The sequence below is a fragment of the Mizuhopecten yessoensis genome, unplaced genomic scaffold, assembly GCF_002113885.1.
Source record: "Mizuhopecten yessoensis strain PY_sf001 unplaced genomic scaffold, ASM211388v2 scaffold11145, whole genome shotgun sequence".
Taxonomy (NCBI): domain Eukaryota; kingdom Metazoa; phylum Mollusca; class Bivalvia; order Pectinida; family Pectinidae; genus Mizuhopecten; species Mizuhopecten yessoensis.
This window is the reverse complement of record NW_018408902.1, coordinates 2,470,886-2,492,426: the sequence shown is the minus strand read 5'-3', so window position 1 is coordinate 2,492,426 and position 21,541 is coordinate 2,470,886. Positions and strand designations below refer to the sequence as shown.

At 37.0% G+C, this 21,541-nt stretch overlaps 1 protein-coding gene across 1 annotated transcript; it reads right to left on the bottom strand.

Annotated features, from left to right (window-relative positions):
- Positions 1-4,975: 4,975 nt before the first annotated feature.
- On the bottom strand, positions 4,976-21,541 carry LOC110466861 (kelch domain-containing protein 4-like). The gene is made up of 12 exons (XM_021523656.1): positions 21,330-21,541; positions 16,909-17,000; positions 13,965-14,043; positions 13,120-13,218; positions 12,161-12,297; positions 11,579-11,671; positions 10,433-10,659; positions 9,765-9,910; positions 9,230-9,321; positions 7,650-8,205; positions 5,367-5,460; positions 4,976-5,253 (listed from the first exon to the last, which is right to left on the bottom strand). Exons 1-12 carry the CDS (start codon positions 21,441-21,443, stop codon positions 5,042-5,044), a joined length of 1,941 nt encoding a protein of 646 aa, XP_021379331.1. The 5' UTR covers positions 21,444-21,541; the 3' UTR covers positions 4,976-5,041.

Genomic DNA, 21,541 nt, shown 5'->3' with positions numbered 1-21,541 from the left:
CACTATTATATGCATTGAGACATGGGACCTACGATTTGTCTAACTCTGTCGAAACTGTAACACAACCCGTCACTGAAAATGTCTTTTAGAACAGCACTACATATTTAACTCAGTCAGATCAGAAACATAACCCGGTAATGAACCTTTCTTATAGAACAACATTACTTATCTAAATGAATTTCAATTTTAAAATATATTAAGATATGGATATAGAGGTAGTGTCTGCCTGCATCAATTATTTATCCTATTGTATCCTATTGTACATCTAACCAAGTAAACATGTCCTTTAGAACAACATAACCCGGTAATGAACATTTCTTTTAGAGTAACAATGACACAATGCGGAACATAACCATAAAATAGCATTGCGCGAAATCAAACGCTCCGGGACACTTCGCTCGTCTTGTCTAAACGTTATATAACATATATAAGAAACTCTTACAGCAACTTGGACAATTTTTTTTTAATAATATTTGATCATCTTAAAGTCGAGTGTTGTCGACGTTGAAAATGTGTTTCTTTGTGGAATAACAGGTTCCCAATATTGTACGAAAAATCTTAACCTAAGCCGTGTCAGAATTGAATATTCAAGATCCTTCCATTTCAAGAATTTAAGAACATTTTTGTTAAATACTCCCGGTACTGCATGCCTTATTGTTAGTCTTGTAAAGAAACAGCTCAACAATTTGTACATACAGTCCAAACCGTATCGGAACTTCCGCCTGAGGAACGATGTTCTGTTATCCGACCATCCGTTCAAGATGACATACAGATCAGGATTCCATACATAATCTGAGGTAAGCTTTTTGATACCGACAAATACTTCAAAGAAACAGGTCCAGATTATCTACCGTACTTGTTATAAATATCCTCCTGTCGATAAGGCGATTCCCGGATCAGGCGATAGTCGGGGCACGTGCGGCTCCTTGCTGCTCTCACTTAAAACACATCGGGGGTCCTTCACTTGTTACGGCCTGGGGTCGCCTGTGGTCAAGTGGTGGGGATCATGCCACGTGCTTCGTGGAACAGATATTTACTAAGGCGAGGGTCAGGTAATAACAGCTATTGGATGGTGTACCAGGGGATGAGGGCTATTTTGGGGGTGCTCGGTATTGAAAGGGCTAAAGCTGTAGAGATATGTTGAGTACTGGAGATTGATAAACGCAGTATTACACAGGGACCAGCGATATGCCAATCACCGTAACATAATGGTATTCGGCCTGAAAACCTTGGGAATTCCGATGATATTTTTTATTATCGATTAACGAAAGTCATTTCCAGGATGTAAGCCATACAACGCGTTGTCGTGAAGCGCTATTGGTGAGCTTAAAGCCCCCGTAGAGATGCTCTATGTGGGGTTTACCGGGAGCTCTGAAATCTCATCACAAATAAGTATAACGGGTCTCCTTAATCAATCTTGATGTCGTGTATTTTAGCGGACGGCACTGTAAACAGCGAAATCTGGATACAGCTGACCTTTCAATGGAAAAATACACAGAAGCAATATCTTTAGATCATATGACCTTTTTTTATAATTGGTTTTCGTAAGATTTCAAACATATTCTGTTTAGTATCCAAACATGTAACTTAATGCGTTATCATCTATATATCACTTTCTTGTTCCTACATGTATTTAACAAATGTCGTTAGTATTCAATACTGGTCGCGCGGCGGTCCGATGTTCATCATTATACTAGGCGTATCAACTAAATGACCTGATAATCAATCCCTGATAGCATCGTTCTGACCAAGAGTGCCCTGGTGTTGACCTGACGTAGCCTTTCGAGGTCCCTAGGGACCGCATCAGGTGTCGGCTCCCATTACGTGATGTCGCGAGCGGAGGGTCATTTACACGTGTAGCATGTGGTCGAGACCACGGTCATCATAATCAGTGGGAAGTTACGTGGATTTCGGATTACTCATGTTACCGGCGGCTTGTCACTGTTCTGTAGAGAGTATCAGAGATTGTCATTCCTTTAACACACATGTATTGGGAGAGTTACGGGGATCTGTATAAATCCGAGATGGCTTGTTGCCCTTCTTATGGACACCTTTTTTCGGAACTAAACAAAACTAAAGCCAAATGTTTGTGATGCAAGTAGGTGCCCGTATTTCTTAAAAAGCGACCAGAACGGGTAAAATATAATAAACGATTTTCAGCAACATTTATCCTTCTCTGTCGACGATACTTCATCTTATTTCATTGGTATTTTTTCATCTTATTTTATTGGTATTTTTGAATATATGCGGCATCTGTCTTCTTTAATTCCTTTTTTCGTCTCATCAGTTGCACATCATACACAGATTGAATACGAGGTGTTTTCTTATTGTTCACAGAACAAGTCGAGCGATGTCTGTTGCAGAACCTTTGACCTTCAAATCTAAAAAAATAATCCAAAGAACGCATTTACGGTAAGGAAACAGTGCATATTGGCTCACTGGAGATATTGATACCAGCAGCACTTTCAATATGGAGGCGGTGTTCTAGGTTTGATAATTTAAAGCTAACTTTGGCTACTAGTAACAATGCCCGTGGCCTTTGACTTCCAGAAAAACAATCCAAATCAATGATTTCCCGCGAGATTGAAATTCGACTTTTGATCTACCACGGTGAATCAAGTTATATTTCGGAAACCAATTTCCTATTCATAAAAACACACTGGCCTTGACCTTTGGCATGTGAAAGCAATCCAAAGAAAGCATTTTCATCGAGGAAGCACTGTAAGACGTTTGGGTAGATTTGGCCCAAAGGAACTCGCATTATTGTGCAAAAAATAGAGGAGTTGCGGACGGACTGATATGTGAATACGGACGGACGGATATGTGAATACATATATCTCCTCCGATTTCGATCGGGAGGATCATAAAAAACTTGGCACTTATTTTTTTATGTTTTATATTAAAATGATTGTAAAAAATAAATCCTTTCACTGCATTTACCTTGTGAGTATATTATCATTTTAAATCAGCACGTTTTAGTTTTTAGATATGTGTATCGATTACATAAGACGAACATTGGTTTTGTTCCTGACAAATATACAAACACTCAAAGGTTAATCCGGGAAATACAATACATTTTGAGAGAATACCTGTGCACAAATATCTTAAGCTACGTCATTATTGCACCTGGTAAATTTAGGGAAGTAGAGAGGTTTAGCAACCGTACGTGTACCAGTAGCTTACACGTACCCGTACTTGCAAGGTTGCTAAACTTCCTTAATACGTATGCTTTCCTGTGATACATTTTTTTTCAGATAGATACAAGAAGACGTTAGTAATCCCATCACTCTACGGAACAAAACTCAAATACCGTAGTAAATCGGGCGCAAATATGTTCTGCTGCAGAAAAGACAAATAATGCCGTGGAAATGAAAAATGACAACATCTCGCAAAGATGATTTGAACAATTTCCAAAAGTTTCGTAATTTTATAGCTCGTTATCATGGAAACATGAAAATAACGAAAATAAAAACTCCATGCTAGCTTAAACCACTTACTTACATTTCGTAAACATATTTTGAATGGTTTACGAGTTATCGTCTGGAAACGGAAAACTTTGATTAGTTTGCAAGTTGTGCGTGTGCAAGGAAACGTTGAGAACAACAATAAAGAGTTTGTAAAAATATCATGAATAATGTTCTTGTACTGGTCCGATAATGTCGGTCGGCCAGAGAGGTGAAGGCTGGGAGAGTCGGTAAAAAACGACCGACTGATATTTACTCTGGGGACACCAGTATAGAAAACCATAGTCCAGTGATACACTAATGGAACTCATTGTTATTAAAAGTTGTAGGGACGGCAAGTGTATCATTTCAGGTAAAGCAACAATGAGACTATTGTCGGTGAGAGTTAGTTGATTATTAATTTTAACATATCATATGACCGTTGTACTAAATGTAGATATACGACAGACGTGATAGATATGCGAGATATTCTCAAATTATGGTGTTTTTACAAATATTTTGGGTTTCGTGCACAATGTTTGTGAAATCCGTGTAATACTATACCAGCCCTACTCCAACCAAATCATTTTCCGCAATGGAATAGGCTATGTGTCATTATATGAAAGAAAGGAATTTGTCAGTTTATCTTACAAATGTGTCTCATCTATATCGCGAGGTGCAGCTTTTTTCCCGTGATTTTTCGGTAGACTGAACATAGAGCCCAGCAGACAGTCTGGCCTCTTTTTGTTCACAGGTCATCGGTCGGCGTTTGCTCTCTGAAGTTAATAGGAATTCTGATGTGGTACTTTTGAGTCCGAAGCCATGATATGCTTTGCTGCCTATATGATCAATGTGCTAGATTATGAAATATTATTAAACATTTAACTGTAGCCACTAAAACAATTGAAGGACCTAGTAAAGAGAGACAATCCTCTTACGTTGGCGGATTACCCTCCTTGCCGCCTCATTCTACCTTAACCGAGCTCAAGTATATGCAATAGAAACCATGTAAGAAACACAGGTTACTGAATATATCACTTTCCAACAGTTCTGTTAATGGGTGTAGGCATGTTTTTGTTCCATGCCGAGTAACACATAATACTACCAGCAGGACAGACAAGTACATGTATATAATCTATATAGAGCTAGTCTTGGTATTTCTAAAATATGACAGCTAATTTTCAATTTATGGATAAGATGGAAATTTATATTTTGGAGATTTATCTGCTGCTGCCGGGTGTCAATGTGTTGACAGATTTACCTCCCTTAGACAATTTGTACATTTGACGGATTTATCTCCCTTACACTATGAAATCGCTTCATGTTAGTAGCTATATAGTCAAACCTTACAATACTTTTTTCAACTTGCTACAGATTGCTTGTAAAAATATCCTTTTAATGCCGTCAGACAAGTCAGTTTGAAAAAACAAACAACTTTCACTTCTCCATAAAAGGATTGGCTATGTTACATACAAACTCATATATCTCTTTGCATGAGAAGATTACCAATAATTAAATAAAAAATATCCTTTAAGATAACACACCAATACTTCTTGTGTTCTTACTGTATTTAATTTCATCGTAAAAGAATAAATATGTCACTGATCACAATATTCCTGGCACAGTTCCTTAGCAAACTTCGTAATTGTTCTTTTAGTAACTTTCAAGTCTTCTTTTTTGAAATATTTCTGTGACTGTATTTCCCAGAATTCCTTATTCCTCTCAAAATATGACATCACATCCTCTTCCTCTGACTTGGGAGGTACATCGCATCCTTCCAAGATCGCTGCAATGTCCTCGTCTGAATCATCTGAATATAATAAATTCTCTCAATTATTTGCTAAGACAGTTTACAAAAAAAAATTATAAAAATAATGAATCTTGAAAAAGAGTTCAGAAAACTGTTTAATTTCAGTGATTTACCTTCATCATCATCTTCATCATCGTCATCATCATCTTCCTCTTTACCTCCACTGGCCCCTTTGGTCTCATCATCAGAGTCTGACTCGTCCCAATCCTTAATTTCAGAAAAATACAATCTGTCATTAATTTCGAAAAACATAAAGTAGCTTGCAGTCATTGGTTCATTAATTTGCTTTTTAGAAATTATCACAACACTTTAACCTAAATAAAGCGGTAACCAGAAGAATTTACTACAAAGCAGAACCCCAACAGTTAATCATCCTGTGGTTGTGAAGTCCTCCACACAGATAGGGTCTCTAACTAGTCTATTACTAACTTGTACATTCTATTTAATCTATAAATGAAACCATTTTTGAACAAATCTGAAAACTCTTTTATATTGTTCTGATTGTCATATCCACCAGCAGAATTATGATTGTCATATCCACCAGCAAAATTATGATTGTCATATCCACCAGCAAAATTATGATTATCATATGAACCAGCAGAATTATGATTGTCATATCCACCAGCAAAATTAAGATTGTCATATCCACCAGCAAAATTATGATTGCCATATGCACCTGCAGAATTATGATTGCCCTACCCACCAGCGGACTTATGATTGTCATATCCACCAGCAAAATTAGGATTGTAATGTCCACCAGCAGAATTATGATTGTCATATCCACCAGCAAAATTATGATTGTCATATCCACCAGCAGAATTATGATTGCCATATCCACCAGCAGAATTATGATTGTCATATCCACCAGCAGAATTATGATTGTCATATATGATTGTTATATCCACCAGCAGAATTATGATTGTCATATCCACCAGCAGAACTATGATTGTCATATCCACCAGCAGAATTATGATTTCCATATCAACCAGCGGAACCATGATTGCCATATCCACCAGCAGAATTATGATTGTCATATCCATCAGCAGAACTATGATTGTCATATCAACCAGCGGAACCATGATTGCCATATCCACCAGCAGAATTATGATTGTCATATCCACCAACAGAATTATGATTGTCATATCCACCATCAGAATTGAGATTGTTATATCCACCAGGAGAACTATGATTGTCATATCTACCAACAGAATTATGATTGTCATATCCACCATCAGAATTGAGATTGCCATATATGATTGTCATATCCACCAGAAGAATTATGATTGTCATATATGATTGTCATATCCACCACATATAACACACTCTTGAAAGATGCAATATCAATGTCACAAGACTTTCTCTATTAAGTTTACAGAAGCATTTTATAGTTTCTTGAAAGAAAGTTTTTCTGATTTATTCATTATACATTACACAAACTTTATGATGAAAAAACACTTCAAGATGAAAGTTGTAACAGTTAAATAAAACTAGAAAATGTCTGCAAGACCTTTGTATAAAGTTTGATAAAAATTCATCAGGACATAAAATTGGTTAACTGGTGACACCAAATTAGATACGGTATGATTTTCTATAAATAGCAATGATGACCTTGGCCTTGATCTTTGAATCCTAAGACATGAACTCTTCTGCTGTATTTGCATACTTTTGACATTTGAATGAAGTTTGATGAAAAACTGTCATAAAATGCAGTTGCCAGTAAACGTTTATATTGAATCGTGACGCAATGGAACAGACATGGGCAATATGGGCAATGTTATATACCCCCTGGAGACTGTTCATTTGGTTTCTGAAACGATTTTAGAACCATTCTGAATAAATATGAAAACCCAAACCAATGTTTATGATAATAATAAATTGATTGAGTATACCTAATTGGAAACTAAACTTGTTTATTGGCAGTAAATTATGTTCTGATTGTATGTATAATGTTTTAAGAATTACTTGTCATGTCTTGGGGAGTGTAGAAAACATAAATGTGTTGACATCAGAACACATGTTAGGGAGATTTCTCTCCCAATGGTAGGGACATTGATATTTGTTATTCTTAAATTAAGACATGTTTTATTAACAATGATTGAAACAGTAGTCTCTAAACAGAAGGCACTCACTTATTGGTGTTAATACACATTTTCAATAAGTTAGGATTTTGCAACCTCCTATTCGATTATAGGTAGATTCTTCTTGTTCAGAGGAGTTTAATGTTTCATTTATTAGGTCTCTATTAATAGACACATTTTAAACAATTTAGGATTTCGGAACACCATATTCAATTATAGGTAGATTCTTATTCTTCAGAGGAGTTACATGATTTGAAGGTAAAATAAAGGGTACTCCCTATGAAATAGAGAGACATCACATGTTTGAGAAAAACATACCAGTGTCTGTTTGTTCTGTATAAGTACTGTCCACTCATCCAGTTTGTGTAGATCTAGGGAGTAGAAATCAGAGAATGTGATCTGTCTGTCTCCCACCTCACACAGTCCTCCATACAGAAACAACTCCCCGCCTCTCACCGTCATCAAGGCCCCCATCCTCGATGGAGGAATAAACACCTCAACATCCATATCCCCCTCCCCAATGTCCTCCGCCTGTCCAGCAGATTTCGCACCCATTGTGACCTTGAAAATGTCCTCTTCCCCTCCCTGTCCGAGCTCCTGACTTGACCCCTGACTCGACTCCTGGACATTACCAAGGTCACAGGTACTACTGTTTGTGTCCTGACTTTGAACGTCAGTTTCATGATCAAGTTTTAGTTTTTTTATATCATCTTCTGCTTCCTCAACATCCTCATCTTCCATATCTTCCTCTTCTTCCTCTTCTTCTTCTTCTTCTTCATCATCATCATCATCCTCTTCATCAATTCCATCGCCCTGACCTTCATTCTTTTTCTTCCTCCTTTTCCTTTTCTCTGTATTTGTGGATTTATTTCCTCTAAAAGAAAAATATTCAAGGTTTTAAAAATGTCCATAATTGATATTAAAATTCACTGTCAGGATAAAATAACCCTAACTGCAGAGGACAAAATAAGTCAAAAGATGAACTGCAGAAAAAATCCTGGTTTTCAGTATATACCACTTTGTTGAAGTGTACATGTACAAGTTCAATCCTGGGGGTAAAGGAAACCACTTGACTCGTGAAGTCAACCAATAGCAGGGGGAATCATCTAAATGCTGACAAATCATAATATACTTGTGGGTAAGAGGGTGCTATTAAACCTCCACAGCTTGACCAATGTACTTGAAGGGGACCCATCTGACCTCCCCTGTTTGATCATTAAGATCCTACCTGAGAGTGAGGGGGAACCACTTGCCCCTCTCCAGATCTAGTATGTACATCTCGTTAAAGATCCTACCTGAGAGTGAGGGGGAACCACTTGCCCCTCTCCAGATCTAGTGTGTACAACTCATTAAAGATCCTACCTGAGAGTGAGGGGGAACCACTTGCCCCTCTCCAGATCTTGTGTGTACATCTCTTTAAAGATCCTACCTGAGAGTGAGGGGGAACCACTTGCCCCTCTCCAGATCTAGTGTGTACATCTCGTTAAAGATCCTACCTGAGAGTGACGGGGAACCACTTGTCCCTCTCCAGATCTAGTGTGTACATCTCGTTAAAGATCCTACCTGAGAGTAAGGGGGACCCACTTGCCCCTCTCAAGATCTAGTGTGTACATCTCGTTAAAGATCCTACCTGAGAGTGAGGGGGAACCACTTGCCCCTCTCCAGATCTAGTGTGTATATCTTGTTAAAGATCCTACCTGAGAGTGAGGGGGAACCACTTGCCCCTCTCCCGATCTAGTGTGTATATCTTGTTAAAGATCCTACCTGAGAGTGAGGGGGAACCACTTGCCCATCTCCAGATCTAGTGTGTACATCTCGTTAAAGATCCTACCTGAGAGTAAGGGGGAACCACTTGCCCCTCTCAAGATCTAGTGTGTACATCTCGTTAAAGATCCTACCTGAGAGTGAGGGGGAACCACTTGCCCCTTTCCAGATCTAGTGTGTACATCTCGTTAAAGAATAAACTGTCCATGTCTTCTTCATCCTCCACCTGTGGGGAAAACATGGAACTATGTCATCAATTACACAAATACAGAAAGCACATGTCTCTGTCAAGGAGATAACATATGTCTGAGTTATAAAATTTACCACTTTACCCAGAGATAGCTCAACTTATAATAGCCATGCTACGATAATCATGATTAAAATAGTTTAACTTATCTTGAAAAATATAAACTTATTTATTTTACAACAATTTTGAAACAAGCTTATCAACTTGTATGCATCACTCCTGTTCGCCCAGATGGAAGCGTGCAGAGGGTCTTATTGACGGAGGAAACTGGACAACGTAGAACAAAACCATTTGTCTTGTTGAATGACAAGTGCACTATCCACTGCGCCATCTGACCACTGAACTTTTTTTAATCCAGATTACTCTATGAAGATACAAAAAATATTCTCAAAGAAAAATGTATTGTCCGATAGGCTGCATACCTGGTCATATACGCCTCCGAAGCAGACAGCCCTGTTGCCCGGAGTAACAGCCAACGACATACCACATCGTGGTGAGGGTTTGGTACCGGACTGTTTCATATGGACCCACTTCCATTTGAGTGGGGCATTCTCATCTTTCACTTTACCTGTGACAAAAGTGCATAGCTGTTGATGAAGTATTTCACTCATTCACCCCTGAAATTTCATAATGCACTATTCCAACCATTGAATTGACCAAGTTCAAATGTCTCTTCAGGGATGAATTAGTTAAATAGTGACGTTCATGTTTGTGGTAACTCAAGAGAGATAACCCATGTGTGATAACGCCATAGAAATTTTGATTAAAGTGTTGAACAAAATTATGGATGAAGGAAGAAAAGAAATGGGAATATAACCAATTTGCTTGTGATATTTTATTGTAAAATATTAATAAGCTACCTTGATGTTGAAAAAACTATGAAACAGACCTTGGAGCTTACCAGTAGTGAATAAAGCCTTATCTGAGAATCTAACAACAATTTCCATATAAACTGTGAATGAAATAAATATTTTAAATATTTTTCTAATCAATCAAGATTTTCTAGTAAATCAATTATCCAGAATTTTAATTTGATCTCTTAGCCACTCTCCGAAATCTTTGAAATCCATGTGACCAAGTTTGAACTCACCTTCTGTGGTTAGCACAACCATGTCTGTGTGGACCGTGCCCTTGTCGGCATCACGTTTGAGCTTTTCCTTGCTGTAACCCCCGTAGATAATGACCTTAGTTTGGTCTGGGATGGCAGCCATCACACAGCCCGACCTGGGGGCTGGCGGGGCTCCCGAGGGTTCGAGTTTGGTCCACGAGTAGGTTTCCAGGTCAAAGGCATACACATCATTGTAGTATTTATAATCCCTACAGAATGAGTAATATTAGAACTGGTACTAGTCCTGACAAATCTCAGTGTTTATCTATTGTACTGTAATTCTTTAGATCAAGTCATGCTCAACATTTAGTAGATTGTTTACAAAGAAATGTACCATATTCAAATAAATCAAAAAACTAATATAAAATTGTGCAATAAACTAGAGTTGTCAACCTTGGCTAATTTTATTCTGTCCGTATAACCAGTTAATCGGTCAATTTTGTAATCCATCAATAAACAATAACAAATATGTATTATGTTTATATTCAAAACCTATTTACACTATAAAAATATAAATTAGCATGAAAAATTAGTCACATGTCAAATCTCACACCTAAACACTGAAAGTACATACACATAACCTCAGTATAAAGTATATTTTATGGACAAAAATGGTCAAAATGAAGCAGGATGCAATACAAGTTATAAAGTTATTTTTACTCAAAATCATGTGGTTCTATTTCTGTTGATAGACACACTCTCTTTCATAGATGTTTGCACCTTTTGTAGTGTTTCACTGATTTCATTCAAATATACTGTCTACTTTCTGTAGACCATTTAACACACTGCACATCCTTCCCATCAAGCATTTGACAACTTTACATTCTGGCCCCCTCTTTGTATTCAGACTTTTATGGTACTGGCAGCATCTCTTTGACAATATTTACTACAGAGAACAAAAGCAACACTAACAGGTCAGTGTTAGTACTACCTTTATTACCAAAACATTTGATACTTGGTACGTCTAAGCCAGCTTCACACGGGGCTCCCCATGGGGTAATCAAAAGACTGACAATTTGGTGATGGATTTTTGTAACTGGTTTTGGACTTTCGACCTTGTTAACCAGGTGACTGTTCAAAACTATATAACACTGTATGACATCTACTTGAGTATAATAGGCCTCTTACCTGACATTGTCATGGAAACCACCAAACACGATGATGTGCTTTTTGCAGTGAACCATTCGGTGTCCACTTCTACTGGTAGGAGCCCCCGGGGAACTGTAAATACACCAAAAATATTATCATCCTGCAAAATCTATGGAGATCATGATGCGAGTACATTTATATCTTGAAAAATATATAAATGTTTAAGTTGTTTTACATGTACATCTGTTTTTATAAAATCTAATTTAGCAACTACCAATTCACATATTTTGGGATTAACCCTTTCACCACTGCAGACCATAATTGACTCATCTGCACAAATGGATGGTAGCATCTACTAAAGTTACCTAGGGGTGAAGGAATTAGAATAATGTTCTTCAGCAAAGATTAAAAACTTTAAAATTGTACTTTATGTATCAATGAACTTTGATTTGATATAGATCTCTTACTTGATCTTTATATTGAATGACCTTCACTTTCTGACCTTCCAAAATAAGTTCATTTGACCCTGACCTACCTGCTCATTACAAGGAATGACTGGGACTTTCCTGATCATTAAAAACAAGAAATGACCTTGACCTTCTTGACATTTTCTTGGCCTACCTGATTTTCTCCCATGCCTTGTCCTTGATGTGGTAGACCCAGAGTTCTTTGTAGTGGTAGAACTGAGACTGTGTCGGACTTGCGAACTCTCCTCCAAATATCCACAGCTGTCCGCCCCCCTGTTTTAAGGCTAGAGCCTACAACAAAAGAAACACCAAGGTCAAAGATGTTCATGTCTTAAGGATCATTGTTGGGTCCCATAGGCTGATGGGAGCTCTAGGGAGTTGGTGCATTGCAGATATCTGATGGAAGATGTGGAGAATGAGGTGATATATACCCTAGACAAGGGGGCCTTGTTCAGATAATGACTGATCTGGTGAGTGGGTCCTTGTACCTGATAGAAGGTCTGAAAGTGAGCAAGTAGACAAACACTTGACGAAAGTTCTGCAGAGTGGGGATGGTCTTTGGATACCAGAACTTCTGGAATTTGGGACACTACTGTTTAAATGTTTTTTCGCTGGGCTATTATTTTGCAATTATTCCGATCAGAACTACTTTGCGGGATTAAATTTGGACAACATGACCAGATAAAAATATCGAACTCACGAGGGTACTTTTGTATTTTGGTGATGGCATTTATTTTACAAGTGTTTTATATAATTGAAATAAAATGTGATGTTGAATTGGTGTTTTATCTCAGCAGTTAACGGGTAAACAGATTTTTTTTTCTTTTCCATCTGTAATCTGTAAATATAAATTCACGGATATCATTACTTATGTTAATGATATTCACTTGGTTTTCAATTTTGCATTATTGTTGATGAAAAGGAAAATAGCAAATTTAAATACCCAGCAAATATTGCCAACTTTACAATATAAGAAAATGAGAAGAGCTTTGGTTTTGAAGACATCTAATTGAGGCAGTGTACAGATAATAGAAATGAGCTTCAGGAAGTGGATGTAGGGAGTATGAATCATACAGAGATATCTGATGGAGGCAGTGTTTAGTGTTCAGATACCTGATGGGAGCTCCTGGGGGTGGGAGCATTAGGGGCTGTGACCTTGGTCCACTCCTTCTTCTTAATGTTGTAGAAAAACAGGTCGTTGTACATGTAAGTCTGAAAAATAAACAAGTTGACACCGTACAAAAACATATATACCTTCTCAATAATAATACATTTAATATATTTTGGAAAGAATTGGAAAAAAAATTTGACACTGAATGTTGTTAATGACAATATCAAATTATCACATTTCATTGGAAATACTCACTGTTATTTCAAAAGTATGTTATTTCATCCTAAAAATTATATTTGTTATTCTCATTATAATAACTTTGAGGTCGTACTACAATGAACCTTGTACATTTGTGTATCGATAACCACATCAGTAAGCTTGACACAATGGAATTAAATCACTAGGCAGTTATACTTACATCTCTATCAAATAGTAATCAGTCACTTAGTACAAGTAGTTACATTCAAAATAACCATTGTGGTAATTTGACCTGATTATGGACCAATGAAACACACTTCCTTGTCATGATACTCACAAATGTGAGGTTTCATCAAATAACATTAGGTAGTCCAGTCGTTAGTTGGACAAGCATTGTAGTGATTTGACCTTTGACCGCTTGCTTGAATTTGACCTTGAGGTTAAGGACCTGCAATGGGTATGCAACTTACCATTTTGTCACGATTTTCATTTTCATGCAGTAGTTACAATTAGGACAAACATTGCAGTGATATGACCTTTGACCCCTTGCTGTGACCTTGACTTAGAGGGAAAGGACCTTTGTGTGTGTACAACACCAAATATCATTGCTTCTAAAAACCTGAATAAACAAGAATGACACCATTCCTACCTTATTACCGGTGCAGTACTCTCCACCAAACATGATCAGCTCTTCCTTGGTAGGATGAGCAGTCAAAGTCATATTGCACCTGAAAGGAAAGAAAAACAAATATCGTTAAATGTTGATTCTGAAATCTTTCTTTCTCAACTGATACACTTAGCAATTAATATTTAAGAAAACAAATGAGGATGGGCCAGGTATCAATCCAGGTTTTAGGGGAAATTACCCTTTTTCAGATTTGGGGGGAATTGAAATTTTGATACAGGGCTCTAGGGTCATGAAGGTAAAAGATAAATGTTTTGTACGACATACATGTGTGCAGTATATTTCAATTTTTAAACAGTTTTAAGCTTAAAATTGTAGAATTTTTGTTTAAATTTAGTGGAGAAAATGTACATGCAGTATTATGCATTTAACTGTTGAACTTTAAAGAAAACATATATAGGGGAAATGTTTTGAAGAAATAACAGCTATTTTCTGGTTCAAAAAGGGGAATTTTGAAGCACACAGGGGGAATTTCAAAGAATAGGGGAATTTTCTTATGTAGGGGAAACTACCCATAAAAGGTTGTGAATCAAGTCTAGATTGATCCCTGTGGGTCTATGAGTCTACTAGTGCTGATATTAATTCCTCATTTTGGATGGTGAAGTAGTAGAAACGGTATACATACATGATGTATAGAGATACACGCAGTGATTTTATAATCATTTAAAGGCACTCAAATGGACCCATTTCATTTGTACTTAAAAAGTCTCCAAAAAATATCGCACCATAATTATTAAAGACATTTTTGTCTATATTTCTTGTCTAAACACAGATATTATTGCAGAACACACCTTTTGATACTATATTCGAATGAATGCTAAAATTCATAAATGGGAATCAATTTTTGTGACAATGTATGTACAGTAGATTTCGCTTAATATCACTTCCCATTTGTCAGAGAAAAACATGATATTAACATAAACATGACATAAACAGAATACGTATTTTCTGACGTTTTTCTGCCCTCAAAACCGGAAGTGAACTTAGTCAAAAGAGGAGTGGCTCTACGAATTGAAGAAGATTGTAAAATAAAGTTATTTTGTAACTAACCTTGTTCTTTACTCTAGTTGAAAATAGTATACGTAAATAAGTATACTATTTTCAACTAGAGTAAAGAACAAGGTTAGTTACAAAATAAAGATATTTTGTAACTAACCTTGTTCTTTACTCTAGTTGAAAATAGTATACGTAAATAAGTATAGAAATAAATATAGTCTTTGTAATTTATTTCAGTATGCAGTTACATTTCATATATATAGTTAGTAGTTGTAATATAAATGTCAATATTTTCTGATTTTGGAAAATTGGGCCAAAAATTCCAAACATGCTTGGTTTTAAAATTTGTGAGATTCACCCCTGGAATAGAAGTCAACACAATGGTAAAAAAAATATGAATAGAGACAAGAGGCCCAATTGGCCTGCATTGCTCACCTGCTATTAATCTCACACTTATAACCTCAAAAGTGATCTAAAATAAAGCTACATGCAAAATATCAGTATTTATGACTACAAGTCATTCAAAAGAACCTGTTAAAAGATTTAAAAACATTTCACCCATGTGACCTTGAAAGTCGAACAAGGTCATTACGTTGAACAAATTTTATAGCCCTTCATCTCAGGATGCAACTTGCAAAATATCACCACCGTATCCTTTTGTTTATTGAGATTAGGTCATTTAAATGTTTATACATATTTGACCAAATGTGACCTGAAAGTTGGTCAAGCGCATTCAAACAAAAAAGCTTGATAACCCTTCATCTAAGCATGCTACTGGCTAAATATTCAGAATATGTCTTTTAAAGATTTTAAACATATTTGATCCCCGTGACCTTGAATAAATGTCAAGGTAATTCATTTGAACAAATTTGGTAGCCCTTCATCTTAGCATGCTACTGTCCAAATATCAACATCCTGGGCATTTTGGTTATTCAGAAGAAGCTGTTTAAAAATATTAATCATGTTTGACCCCTGTGACCTTTAATATTATTCAAGGTCATTCATTTGAACAAACTTGGTAGCCCTTCATCCCAGCATGCTACTGGCCAAATACCAACATCCTGGGCCTCTTGGTTATTCCGAAGAAGTTGTTTAAAGGTTTTTCAGACAATAAACCCTGTTTTTTAGACAATAAACCCTGTGACATTGAATATGGGTGAAAGTCATTTATTTGAACAAACTTGGTAGCCCTTTATCCTAACATGCTACTGGCTGAATATCATCACCCTTTGCATTTTGGGCATTTGTCTTGGCAAGTTGTTTAAAGTTTTTTTTTTAGACAATTGACCCCTGTGACCTTGAATATATTCAAGGTCATTCATTTGAACAAACTTGGTAGCCCTTCATCCCATCATACTACTGGCTGAATATCATCACCCTGTGGATTTTCTGGTTATTCAGAAGAAGTTGTATAAAGTTTTTAACATATTTGACCCCCGTGACCTTGAATATTGGTGAAGGTCAATTATTTGAACAAACTTGGTAGCCCTTCATCCCAGTTTGCTTCTGGCTAAATATCATCACCCTAGGCCTTTTGGTTATTAAGAAGATAAGAAGAAGTTGTTTAAAGTAAAATATTGACGCTAGTCGACGGACACCGAACCATGGCATAAGCTCACTTGGCCCTTCGGGCCAGGTGAGCTAATAATGTAAATACATCATATTCATGTATAGATAGATATGGTATAGGGGATAGTGTAGTAGACTACTGTTAATATATGCATGCTAGAGGAAATAAAGGTTACCTGTCGGTGTCCTAGAAACAGGATGGGACACATCACTTATTAATTGAAAATTCTACAATTTTCACCACAATACCTCCAGGCTACCATATTTCTGATCAGTAGAATTAGTGATGTGTCCGTGCAACTTTCTCCAGAGACGTATATATACTCTGGCTTTATATACAAACCTTGGGGACGGGGGATTACATTTTTCCTCAACCACCTGAACTCTCTTCTTATCTTGGGTTTGAAACTCTGCAATCAGCCTTTCTATATCATCCTGTAACAGAAAAATAGATCCAAATAAAGTTTTATCTGTGTGTATTGCAACAGAAGCGGTTTCACCAAAGTTGAAGACATTTGAGGCTGTGTTACCTGTATTGTGAATAAATGAGATTATTACCCAATAGTCTATATAAATTATAATTAGTCATTTTTGACTGTATCTGGCCTTTTGTCCAAATTCGCCTGTAGGGGTGAAACAGTCAAAACTGTTTTCTCGGTCAGAGCGAACTGTTACCCGGCGCAAATTTAATGTGCAAAAATCCCCCCTCTAGAGCCCCGTTCAAGCGTTTCAGTGACCGCGACTCAGTGTTGAAGCAATGGCAACATTGCATGCAGCATTGATACTAATATTTATTTGGTAATAAAACAATTGTTTCATGGTTATTTTGGGGACAGTCAAAACTATCATCCCTCGGTAGGGGGAAGCCCTGGGGAACTGTTTGCCCGAGGCCGACAACCTAAACTGTTTTATCTGTGTTGGTGACAACCTAAACTGTTTTATCTATGTTGGTGACAACCTAAACTGTTTTATCTGTGTTGGTGACAACCTAAACTGTTTTATCTGTGTTGGTGACAACCAGAACTGTTTGATCTGTGTTGGTTACAACCTAACCTGTTTTATCTGTGTTGGTGACAATGTAAATTATTACCCAATAATCTATATAAATTATAATTAGTTATTTTTGACTGTTTCTGGCCTTTTGTCCAATTTCGGCTGTAGGGGTGAAACAGTCAAAACTGTTTTCCCGTCAGAGCGAACTGTTACCCGGCGCGAATTCGATGTGCAGAAATCCCCCCTCGAGAGCCCCGTTCAAGCGTTTCGGTGACCGCGACTCAGTGTTGAAGCAATGGCAACATTGCATGCAGCATTGATACTAATTTTTATTTGGTAATAAAACAATTGTTTCATGGTTATTTTGGGAACAGTCAAAACTATCATCCCTCGGTAGGGGGAATCCCTGTGGAACTGTTTGCCCTTGGCCTAGCGGCCTCGGGCAAACAGTTCCCCAGGGCTTCCCCCTACCTCGGGATGATAGTTTTGACTGTTCCCCAAATAGCCATGAAACAATTGTATACTGTTTTATCTGTGTTGGTGACAATGTGAACTGTTTTATCTGTGGTGGTGACATCGTAAACTGTTTTATCTGGGTTGGTGACAACCTAAACTGTTTTATCTGGGTTGGTGACAATGTAAACTGTTTTATCTGTGTTGGTGACAATGTAAACTGTTTTATCTGTGTTGGTGACAACCTAAACTGTTTTATCTGGGTTGGTGACAACCTAAACTGTTTTATCTGGGTTGGTGACAACATAAACTGTTTAATCTGGGTTGGTTACAACCTAAACTGTTTTATCTGTGTTGGTGACAACCTAAACTGTTTCATCTATGTTGGAGACAACCTAAACTGTTTTATCTGTGTTGGTAACAAGATGACAAGTCTTTTACCTGTGAGATGACCCGGAAGCTTATTTTCTGTTTTAAAAAGGAGGAAAATTATGAGAGTTTTACATGTTTTGGTGACAAAACTGAGACCGTTTTGCATGTATCATGGGATGACCAATATAATATGACTCTTTTATCAGTGTTTCTCAGACTGAAAAAACAGTGTCAGAAAATTCCATGTTGTAATAGAAGTACTCTCTGTCAAAATGTCAAAAGTCTGGTGTTGGGGCCAGAGAATACTAGGGCTACTCTTTTCACTCATGTATGCACTTGGAATATTTGTGATGTTTCACAGTGTATTGATTTTATGCTCGTTTTTACACAACCTTACCTGACAATTCATCAAACTAATTAGTCCTATTAAGATCAAAGCTCTTGGGCATCAACATGTGCATGTAAATAAATCTAATGTAATCCAACTGAGTCCATCAGTGAACTGTACCGCTAGCAGCCAAGAAACTTTAATACTCCTGATCAGCTCTTCTGGTTTTTATGGAGCACAACAGCTCCACACAGCCCATTAATATGCTAATTGATCATAAAAAGCGACTAGTAATTGGGTCATGGTATGTATTGAAAACCACTTTTTGTTTTAGAAATATTCAACACATAGAAAGTAGCTGTTTCTTATTTTAACTTTTAAATTAAAAAGAACCAGTCTAGGTCATCAAAAAGCTTACTGTAATAACATTTATCAATGGTGTTGAAGAGTTTGAAGGAATATGTTTAAAGGTGAGCGTGACCCTGGCAGAGATTTGTGAAACTAAGGCAGAAAACCTGAGCCAAAGATTTCTATCAGGGGAAAAATAAGGTGGTGTTGGTTTCTGCTGCAGTTGTTTCAATACATTTTGGTACTTCTGAAACTCTAGAATTCACATAGGTGTCACTTTACTTCCGAAACCTCCAATGATGGAGATCTCCCTCATTCCACATTTCAAGTGAGGGTGAAACTTAGAAAGACTAGTGTGTGAAACACAACTGAAACTGCTGAATTTGTCTTTCCCTTTTTATGTATGAAAATAACTCAAAAAACCTTCATTTGATTCAGACACACCTGTTACGATCATTACCCACACCCTACAATAACTAGGAGATCATTTGATTCAGACACACCTGTTACGATCATTACACATACCCTGCAGTAACTAGGAGATCATTTGATTCAGACACACCTGTTACGATCATTACACATACCCTGCAGTAACTAGGAGATCATTTGATTCAGACACACCTGTTACGATCATTACACATACCCTGCAGTAACTAGGAGATCATTTGATTCAGACACACCTGTTACGATCATTACACATACCCTGCAGTAACTAGGAGATCATTTGATTCAGACACACCTGTTACGATCATTACACACACCCTGCAGTAACTAGGAGATCATTTGATCACAGGATGTAGACTTTGAGTTTGTGTGAGTTTGGACTTGAATGAGGAAGTTTCGAGGAAGATTGGTAAAGTTTGGTCAAAATGAGTTTACTATAATTCCCTTGCCAATTGAGGGAGGTTTGACACCTATGTATTTATAAAGAAGAGTTCAAATTCAAAACTGTGTTTTAACTTCAGTTAATTTCCATGGTATAGAGAAAAGTTACTGCTCTTGTCAAATTATTCATATTTTTTACTTGTCCTGATTACTTTTCCTGAAAGTTTGAACCTGTCACCCTCCCAGCCCCTCCCTGACATCAATAAACATTAGTTAGATCTAAATATAATCAAATTTTGAACTAAAATTCAAAATGCATTTTCTTGAATACCTCTGTAGTAAACTGTATGGTGATCATGGGTAAGTATAATGAATTACACAAATTAATTTGATGAGTTCAAAGATATCAACGATTTCTTTGAGAAAGCAGTCTTGAGAATTTCTGAGAAGGGATGAAAGTAGCAGTACTAAATACAGCTGATGTGTCAAGCTTTTATCTGTGCTATTCGTATCATGCATATATCTATACATTGTGATCCAGGTTGTGAGCAAGGGTACTACGCAGGCCCTTTGGGCTTCACCATTACAAATCAAAGCCATCTTTAGTGTCATTAAAGCAGCCAAAGTTGCTGAAATTTCATGTCAAATTTAATGCAGTAGATTCAAAAAGCTGTCTTCTTTTTTATTTTGTTTTTATATTTAAAAATACATTAAATTCATAAACACGATGTACATACACGTTATGAAACGTGTATGTGGGTATGTTTATCTGAAGGTTTCAATACTGTAGCAAAACTGAACTAGGTTGATTGTCCGTGACCAGGTAGCTCAATAGGTAGAGCGCGTCCATCTAGAGTTTGAAGGGTACAAGTCTCAAATCCAAGTCTGGTTGTGCCTTTCTCTTTTTCCCCGTTACAAACTTTGTTTCAAGCACTGGGTGAATGATTGGCATCACTCCTATTACAATATGAACTAAACTGGCTGCCTGCCAAATATTAAAGAACTACCTGTCGTATAATACAGAGTACAACTGATGCCTTTCAATTAATTTGATCAGACATATCAGTGTAAGAAATTTGTTGTCGGCTCATCTCAAAAAGGTAAACTTTGATCATCATTTGGTGTAACCTTTTTCTCCTTTTTTCTTTGAAATGTTGTTTAATCTAAAATTTGACATCTGATCGCATGAATTTTGTGCACCCGCACAGACTTAAAATCAAACCAGCCATTCTTGAAGATAGCAAAAACATGGAAAATGATGAGCCCACAACAAATTCCCTACCTATATACTCTGACAGGGGACTGGATAAATTCAGTTAGATGCATAACTTAAGCTTAAGGCGTGTATCCAAAAATCATACAGCAATGAAGTTCTGGAGTCATATTTATTCTTATTCCGGACAAAAATATCTACAAACTACGACATGATATAATCGTGACGTTACCTCTCCCTTTTCTGCCAGTTCTTTTTTCGCCCTTTTATCGGCATTCTTTTCAGTCTTCAACGCAGTTTTTTCTTTCCCTTTCCCTTTTTTATCTTTCTTATTTTTCTTGCCCATCTTGTCAAATGATAACCACTGATCAGCAAGAAAGGAGCGATTTCGCGAATTTTGTTAGCCACATGGTTTCTACTCAATGTCAATCTGACGCTTGTGAT